We start from the raw sequence: 9,615 nt of genomic DNA, 5'->3' as shown, positions 1-9,615 counted from the left end.
TCTTTCATTTGAAAGGTCGAACATTAACTACTCAATATCCTCGGCCTAGCCGTATTGACCCCACTATCGTTCGGTCAATACGGCAAGGCCTCAATTTAAGATTTTCCCGTAACGACCAAATGGTCTAGGTTATTAAGTTGTTTATTATAAAAGCATTTCAATTCAAGCCTAACTCTAAATTGCATAATCCGTATTGGCCCGTGTGCATTACGGGTGCGTAACGCCCCACTCTGATCTCGCTCTTAGCCAATCAGAGCACACGTTATATCGGCCACTATTCTTAGACATACAATAATATGATTTATTTCACATTTTCAAAAGTTAAAACAAAGAAGAAAAAACCACGTAGCAGGGCAGCACAGGAAAGGTCTGCTCATTGGCTTTCATTGGAATGTTACACTTTACGATTTTATCCACAGCTAGAACAACCTTGTACAGCATAATAAACAGCACCACAGGAAAGTACTGCTCACCAATAATGAATGGTCATACTTTAGGATTTCATCCACAAAGTTAACTTAAAAAGTGAGAACCAACCTGCACAGCATACTAAACAGAACCACAGGAAAGTTCTACTCAGTAGCTTTCATATGAATGGTCAAACTTTGTGATTTCATCCCCAGAGTCATACGTTAGAACCAGCGAGTACTGGATAATAAAAAACAGCATAGGAAAGTACTGCTCAATTGCTATCATTTGAATGGTCACATTTGAAGATTTCATTCACAGACGCAAAAGTTAGAACCACCTTGTACAGCATAATAAACAGCACCACAGGAAAGTACTGCTCAGTAGCTTTGATTTGAATGGTCACACTTTGGGATTTCATCCACTGTCCCAAAAGTAAGAACCACCTTGTACAGGACATCAAACAGCTCCACAGCAAACTACTGCTCAATTGTACCCAATGAATGGCCACACTTTAGGAAACCATTTACATAGACTCAAACTTTAGAATCATCTTGTACAGCATGATACACAGCCCAAGTCAAAGACAAACATTGATCAATAGTGTTTGAACGGTCACACTGGTCTTAAATTCAACAGTATAGTCTGTAGAATTTTGTAATCCCTTCAATTTAAATCATACCTTTAGTCATAGAAATTCAAAGTCAAAATATATAGTGGGTGAACGAAAATAATTGTTGGTGCCAGGGCCCCGTGCCCCGGCTGTCACTGAAAAGGACGTTGTTCAGACTTCTTGGTGCCCAAGGAGCAATCATGTTCTCGTTCGTCAATTTAGTCCCCGCCATTTTGCTTACTGTATCGTAAGGAGGCATGAAGAAAAAGTGCAGGAAATGACAAAATCCTGTTCACACCAGTGCCCGTGTCCAGAAACGTTGCCCGAGTACTACCCTTGGAGGTAGTGCCCGTGCCCGGGTACAGTGTCTAGACTTTTGCTCGGGCACCAACAAAAAGCTCTGTTCAGACTAGTGCCCGTGGCCGAGAAGGGCACCTAGTCTGAACGGGGCCTCAGATAGTGAGGTTTACAAATTGTAATTTTTCAAGGGTCACGCGTCGTCGTTGGTGACGCTACGCGTTACGTCATCTATCGGTATTGATATTAATGTGCCAACCAGAGGTTTGTTGGCTGTTAAAAGAGTTCTTTTATTTTTAATGGTTCGTTCATTTGAATATGATACGTAGAAGTTATGCTTGTAAACAGTAGGCATTGCTGTATCAGCTATTTCAATTAACGTTGTCGCTTACGCAACAATACCGAAAAGTAGAATGAGTATTGAGTAACTGTAAATGTTCGGCTTTAATTTACTATAAACATTTGACCTCAGTAATTTATTTTCTGCAGTGGTCAGCTAAAAGTCAGTTGGATAAATTTATTAATAAATCATCCATATTACCTTACGCCGGGTCTTGTCGAGTACTTTGTATCCCGGTAAACAGACTTGTAGCGAATAATTGGAGCACAAATAAACCTTCTTGTCACATCCTCGTGACTTTTCAACAGGAAACCGTAACATAATTCTCTGTAGGAGTAATCGTGGACTAGATTCTCTGTTACCCCGAGCATTAACGTTTTTATCTGTTAACCAACAATAATTCTGAACAAATTTAAAATGTATAACAATGTATGTATTTGAGAATGATGTATTATTCAGTTATGACACAGGCAAACTCGGAAAAAGAAACTCCATGTGCTCCTATCAGGAGTCGAACCTAAGACCTTCCAATTACTAGTTCGGATGCTCTACCACTGAGCTACAGGAGACTCGTGGGAGCTAAGGCCATTAAACTAAGCTCATGGGACAAACATCCTGTATACTGCTAGGATTGGAATGTCAATTAGTGGCATATGCGCAATGAAAGGAAATGTGACGTAATATTTTAAGCCTGCTAAGCAAATGAGAATGATGTATTATTCAGTAATGACACAGGCAAATTCGGCAAAAGAAATTCTGAGTTTTCCCATCAGGAGCAATGTATGTATTGTTAATTATCTTTGAAAAATGCTTAGTTTCACCCGATTTTCCTTTTCAATAGCTCTTGCTAGAACTTCGTTTTCCGCGTATTCATAAACCGCGCAAAAAAGGCTTGGGCACCGTCCTTAAGGGTTTCTAATCATAGCAAGTTTGTTTGAAGAGTAACCACCTAGTCTGGGGTAGGGGGTTATCAAAGACACCACCTATCTCATGAACATTACTGACACTGAAATTTTATCGATTTTAAAATTTCTGCTAACAAGAGTCAGCATTGTTAAATAAACAAGAAAAGTGAGGTTTGATTCTCATCGTCATTTGTTACTGCTGGTTAGAGGGGTGGCTATGCAATAAAGACACTATCTTTTGAGATTGGGGAAGGGGTGTGCAGGCAGAGACCACCATCTATTTTGTGGTATGGTGGGTCCTGTTCGAGTATAATAGTTCTGACCACTTCCCCCCAAAAAAACTCAGAGCTTCTCGGACGATTCCGAGATGCGCAGAACATATGTGCAGTAGCAAAAGGAGACATCTCCTTTATTATTATTTTTTTTTAAATACGGCCCCGTCGATCTCCAGTAAGCGCTTTTTCTTGAGTTCTTTACGCTAGATCGAATCTTCACGGTACGCCTGACATTCACACCCCTTGTCGATGGCGGCACATTAGGAGTCACGAGAAAGAAACATTGGTAGACGAGAAGTATGTTTTCCTTCTCGAGATGCATCAATTTGATACGACTTAGTAATTATCCGGTTATTTCCCTTCTTCGATCAATCTATCTTTTGTCTAAAAATGGGTTTAGTATAATTTACATAGCATCATTCTTCCACCTTAATTAAATTAAGTTCCAAAACGGAACGGGAATGTAAAAGTATGTAAATTAATCCAACGCACGTGGCTTTGACGTGTCTCGTTAGTTTTTGAGTCATAGCATACTTCTAAATTTCACATTTCACTGTTTCCTTATGTTATATTTCTAATGATATTTTACCATTGATTGCCGATTTCTTTGTTATTTCCCCCATGACCTTTCAATTTCGTTGTTCGTATTCAATTGACGTGGGACATGGTTATTCCCCTGTTTACTTTCACTTTCGTACTCTTCCTTAATGACTTGACAAACGAAAGCGATAGCTAACTCATACCCCCATCCCCCTTTTCGAGTGTTTTGAGCATTCTGGCGAACTTCCGTTGCGGTGTTTTCGGGCAACTTGGCGTGACATGTGACCGATGTGACGGTGCAGGTATTTCTTCGCTCGACACGTGATTGGTACATTGTAGATTGAAGTCAAAATGTCCTTAAACTGAGACATACCGTACATTCTGTTTTAATACCAAATAACATTATGAGTGTTGCTTGATCCTGACATAGGAATGACGGTAGAACCACCCCTTATAGTCACTCTCTACAGTACTATAAACAGTGCGAAAAGACACACTAATAAGTAGCTCTTTGAATACGTTTTGGATGATCACAAGCAACAGTTTAAATATCAAAAGTTCACCCTCAGGGCGTAATATACAAAACCATAGGTAAATGGTGTCCGCCAGCCTCGTTTTGACGAGCAACTAGCTAGTTTCAAAGTTCCCGGAAAGTTTCGGTAGAAATCTTCATGTATATGTCTTGTTTTTGTAATAATTAATTGTCGTAAATAGTTTTCTTAGTAAATATTCTCTCTTCGTTTCTTCTTTCACTCAAGATATTTCTAATTATAAACAGTTGGCAGATGTCCTTTGTTACTACCCGGGTTTTTTTTCCCGATGACTGTTGTTTGTATTGACATGCGCATTGCTATGGGGACTTTTCCGGGAACTATGGCGTGATGTGACAGACATTTGATTGGTTGCATTTAATATAGGATCACATGATTGGCAAGTCTTGTGTAGAAGAGTCCTGTATTTCGAATTCAAAGTAGCTGCTGACGATATTTTTCGCGCTCCATTTCTTCCTATTATATGTTGCTCAGTGCTGCTGTTTGAGATTTTTTAATCCACGCTTATCCCAGAGATCAGAATAGGCGCCGATCAACAGTGAAAAGAGGGCTACAAAGACCAGTCTGAAATGTATTCCCAGGACCGGAAGTACTTCCGCTTTCGCTACCGAGTAATCTTCGTCGCTTTCTTGTTGATTTCACCCACTGCATCAAGCGCTCCTAAGCAAGACAGCGCATCTGTGCTTCCTGGATTAGAACAATGTGTAGCGATAGTGAGTACCTTGATTAATGACCCAAACGGGTTCTTGAAAAATCCCGAAGAGGCAACGATCGTGCAAGGATGCATTCAAAGTGTCCCACACATCTCGGAAATGATGAAATATGCAGAAGGTCCAATCTTGGGTGCAGGGCTGCTTGTTGTGTCCGGATACCTACTCTATGAGAGCGCTAAACTGTACGAACGTACAAAGGGTCTGGAACTAAACCTCGAAAAGTACAAGGATGACTTTCAATTATTGGAAGTGGAACTTGCTATAATCAAAGATTATATAGTCAAGGATGTTGAGCCACATTGGAGAAACGGCATAACAGCTAAGATGGCAAGAAATCTCGAGACAGTCATTGAAAAACTGATAAGCTTTGTTAATAGGCTCAATGAATTGGCTGACCATATTCAGAAGGATATCAAGCAAGGCTCAGTTGAAAAAACATGGTGTTATGGATACGGTGTTGCCGGCGGGATCGTGTGCGTTTGCTCGTTGTTCACTGGGTATCCTCTGGTGATCATTCCTACATGCAGTCTTGGTGCAATAACTATTACCTGCAGTTATCAGAGCCATAAATCTCTTGACAAAACTCTCGAAAAATCTAAACTTCTAAAGAAAGCCATAATGAAGAAGCGAGAAGAAATCACCGAGACCCGCCGCAACCTTGAAGACGTCAAGACGAGGGTTTGAAAAATTAAACATGTAAGTCTTCCAAACGTCAGGCGTGCCCCCCACCTCCCCCCACCAAAATCCCTTGCAGGACTATTTAGCCTTATAACCTAACTTCAGTTTTAAGGGAAAAGCTTGATTTGAAGTACTGTTTGGCATCTTTCATCTGAATGGTATTACCTTAAAATTTCGTTTAGATTTTTAAAGGTTAATACATAGTACATAGCACAATTCAAAGGCAAACACTGATAAGTAGTTTTTGAACAGTCACCCTTGTCTTAAATATTCAACAGTAGTCAGTAGAATTTTGAAATCCTTTCAATTTGAATCAAATGTGTAGTCATAGAAATGTAAGTCAAAATATGTACTGGGTGAACGAAAATAGTTGGTTTGACATTATCTCTTAGATTGTTTTAGTAGAGTCTGATAAATTGTAATTTTTCAGGGAAAACGGGTCACTTTAGCGAGGTTTCGCGTCACGTCATCTATTTAAATGTTCCAACCAGAGGTTTATTGGCTCAGTGTAACTGAACAAAAGAGTTCCTTTTAATAGTTGGCACACTTGAATAGGTTACACAGAAGCAATGTTTGAAAACTGTAAGCATCGCAGTATTAGCTATTTTTTAAAAAAGACGTTGTTGCTTGTATTAGATAGCTGTAAATTTTCGGCTTAAATTTCAAGGTTGTCAGTGATTTCTGATCTGTAGGAGTCAGGCATAACTAAGTTTGATAAAGTTGTTGACCCTTTAAGCCCTGACAGTGATCAGCTTCAAATTTCTCTTTGTAATATCAATGCTTATTCAACCCTGAGGTCAATTGAGAATAAAGGATATGATCACCCAAGGTGAATTTTTTTATATTATAATAACTTCTCCCCAGTACTTTTATAGGAAAACTATGAGAACAAGAAAGAAGAATTTGTTGTTTGATCTTAGGGGTCAATGTTGCTTGTCGCGTTTGTTTTACTCCAGTAAACAGACTTGTAGCGAATGGAGTAATAAACCCTCTTGTCATATTTTCGTATCTGACTTTTCAACAGCTGACTGAAAACGACTTGAATTTTCTGTGGGAGTAAATCTTGGAGTAGATTTTCTCATATACCCTGCACTTTTTCATCTATTGAACAACAATGTATGTTTTTTTTAAATTTAAGTTTAATTTCTTTTTAAATTTTAATAGCGCTTGCTAAAATCTTCTTTTCTCTTATAGTCATAAAACTTTTGTATAAATAGGCTCCGTCCAAAGCCTCTCTGATCATTCCGACAGGCGCAGAACGAATATGCGCAGTAGCAAAATGAGAATCACCATCCTTAATTAAAAAAGGTACGGTCCGTGGATCTCCAATAAGCCCTTTCTCTCGAGTTCTTGGCGATTAAGATCGAATATTCACGGTACGCATGACATCCATCCCTTGTAGATGGCGGTAAAATATATGAAACACAAAGAAGGAAATATTGATCGACGAGAAGGATTTGTTTTCCTTGCCCTCAATATCTGCCCTTAGGTCTCGAGACGCGTTTGATACGACTTGTTCAGTAGAACTTTATTAACTACTGATTTACCTGGTTATTTCCCTTCCTCAATCAATGCATCTTTTGCCAGAAAATGATTTTAGTATATTTTATTTCGCATTATTCTTCCAACTTAATTAAACTGGAGAAAGTTGTTCTTTTCTCCTGGCCTCCAACACGAGCGGAAATGAAGAAATTATGCAAGTTAATCTAAAGTGCGTGCGCTTTAACTCGTCTCAAAAGTTTCGAGTCGTACCTTAACTCAAATCTTTTCGGATTTCACAGTTTCCTTATGATATATTTCTACTGATATGTTACCACTGATTGACAATTTCTTTGTTATTTCCCCGATGACCTTTCAATTTCGTTGTTCGTATTCAATTGACGTAGGACATGGTTATTCCCCTGTTTACTTTCACTTTCGTACTTTATCCTGAATGGCTTGATAAACGACGGTCCTGCGCAGCACTGAATAAACGCCTTTTTACGATTCACACTGTTTTACGCTTTTGGTTATTCTATTCATATTTTTGTATAAAATGTTCTTATGAAACGGTTTGCTTCATTTCACTGCTATCGTGAAGTGGATAGACTGCTTATGGTTCCTTTCTTAATGGTTGAGCGAAGAGAGGAGCCGAATGAATTTAAGCGAGGGAGCTGAAGGAAAGTTGGGGGGAAGGGAGGGACCTCACTTCGCTCTTTCAGTTCACCTGCTACTTTTAAAAAATTCCCCTGTTTACTTTCACTTTCGTACTTTTTCCTTAATGGCTTCATAAACGACGGTCCTGCGTTGCACTGAATAAACGCTTTTTTACGATTCGCACTGTTTTACGTCTCAAAAGTTTCGAGCCGTACCTTAAGTCAAAACTTTCCGGATTTCGCTGTTTCCTTATGATATATTTCTACTGATATGTTACCATTGATTGACAATTTCTTTGTTATTTCCCCACGGTAATTTCTCCGATAACCTTTCAATTTCGTTGTTCGTACATGTATTCAATTGACGTGGGACATGGTTATTTCCCTGTTTACTTTCACTTTCGCCTGTTATCCTTAATGGCTTGATAAACGACGGTCCTGCGTTGCACTGAAGAAACGCGTTTTTACGATTCATACTGTTTTATTCTTTTGGTTATTCTGTATTCACATTTTTGTATAAAATATACTTATAAAACGTTTTGCTTCATTTCACCGCTATCGTGAAGTTTAAACCGCACTGGTTAGGCTACTTTAAGTCAGGATAGACTGCTTATGGTTCCTGTCTTAATGGTTGAGCGAAGAGGGGAGCAATTAATTTAAGCGAGAGAGCTAAAGGAAAGGGGAGGTGAGGGACCTCACTTCGCTCTTTTAGTTCACCTGCTACATTTCAGAAAGGGTTTACAAGCAGTCCATTCTGTAAACAATGACGCTAGCAACAATATTCTATTTATCAAAGACCAGATACTTGCGAGTAGCAAAGCCTTTCAGATTACAGTAAAAATTATTTTATCGGGTTGCAGCACTGGGATATTCAGCATTAGAGATTGCAGCTAAGAAGATTGAGAATGATGTGTTATTCAATCAGTGACACAGGCATACTCGGAAAAAGGAAATCCTAAATTCAAGTTTAGAGAGGAACAGTACACTGCTTTCATTATTTCCTTTAACTACTTCAAACTAAGGTTGTGCTTGATTTACCGTACATTCCAGAATAAGAGTAAGCGAAATAGTTGTTAGTTTTTTCTTTCAAGTAAATATGGGAAGACATTTCCACAAACTTTCGCTGACGCATGATAATTTAAGACCTCTCTGTACTCCCGAAGGACTCCAACAACTCCAGAAACCTCTTATGAGGGATTTCTTGTATGTATTCTCATTTCGGAATACGGTTAATCGAGCGTCCCCTATACCTAATTTTCAACAACTATTTAAGGCGGATGTTGACGACTCTCAAAAATATATTTAAAATTCCGTCGTCATCAACGATCTGCTGCCAAAACTGTTATATTTCTATTGTGATATTGCAAGCCGTTTTAACTTGTCATGAAATATGATAAATAACGGCCTGGGATGTAAAATGAAACCACGTGCAGGACTTGTTTAAATTAGCTTTGTGTTCGCAGGTGTAAGCACTTTGTCCTTGGACAGGGAGTGCCTCGTAACTTAACTGAAGAAGGTAAGGAGATCGAAAAAGATTTCTTTTGTGCAATTTTCTTGCGTTTAACAACTTTGATAAAATTTTACATAAAACATACATAACATTTTATTCAGGAGGCTTCAACGCAAATACAAAAACATCCTGAATAGGGAAATCGTGAGGTTAACCCTGTATAAAAAACAATTTCCCTAACTAAAAACTTACAAAAATATTTTAAAATTTCTGTAGATAAAATTCGATGGCTACTGATGCAATAAATATTCAAGTAAACTTTAAGTCTACTCTTAAAAACAGATAATGATTCGGCATGCACAATATATCCTGGCAAGTCATTCCATTTCCTCACAATGCGAATACTCTTCTCAAGTAAAGTTCATAGTCGTGGTTAGCTCTTGTACCAGTACTTTTGGCAAACTCAAAGAAATCTGGGAAAGAGAGGTGGTCAATACCAAAAACTATCTTATAACATTGAACCAGAGATAGAAATTCTCTTCGCTTCTCTAGTGTTTGCCATTTCAGTAAGCTACTACGATGTTCATAACTCATTTCGCCACGTTTCTACCAAGTCGCGAAGCTCTTCTTTGAAGTACGGGCTCCAAACAGGAGCCGCATACTCAGGTATAGGCCTGACCAGTGACTTGTAGAGTTGCGAAAACACATCC

The 9,615-nt window shown here is 38.7% G+C and overlaps 1 protein-coding gene across 1 annotated transcript; it reads left to right on the top strand.

Annotated features, from left to right (window-relative positions):
- Positions 1-4,299: 4,299 nt before the first annotated feature.
- Positions 4,300-6,148, top strand: LOC146482697 (uncharacterized). The gene has a single exon (XM_085106782.1). It carries the CDS (start codon positions 4,499-4,501, stop codon positions 5,324-5,326), a length of 828 nt encoding a protein of 275 aa, XP_084962908.1. The 5' UTR covers positions 4,300-4,498; the 3' UTR covers positions 5,327-6,148.
- Positions 6,149-9,615: the final 3,467 nt, after the last annotated feature.

The sequence above is a fragment of the Pavona decussata genome, unplaced genomic scaffold (assembly GCF_977016875.1).
Source record: "Pavona decussata unplaced genomic scaffold, jaPavDecu1.1 SCAFFOLD_44, whole genome shotgun sequence".
Lineage (NCBI taxonomy): Eukaryota > Metazoa > Cnidaria > Anthozoa > Scleractinia > Agariciidae > Pavona > Pavona decussata.
The sequence above is the reverse complement of the archived record's forward strand: the minus strand, read 5'-3'. Positions and strand labels throughout refer to the sequence as shown.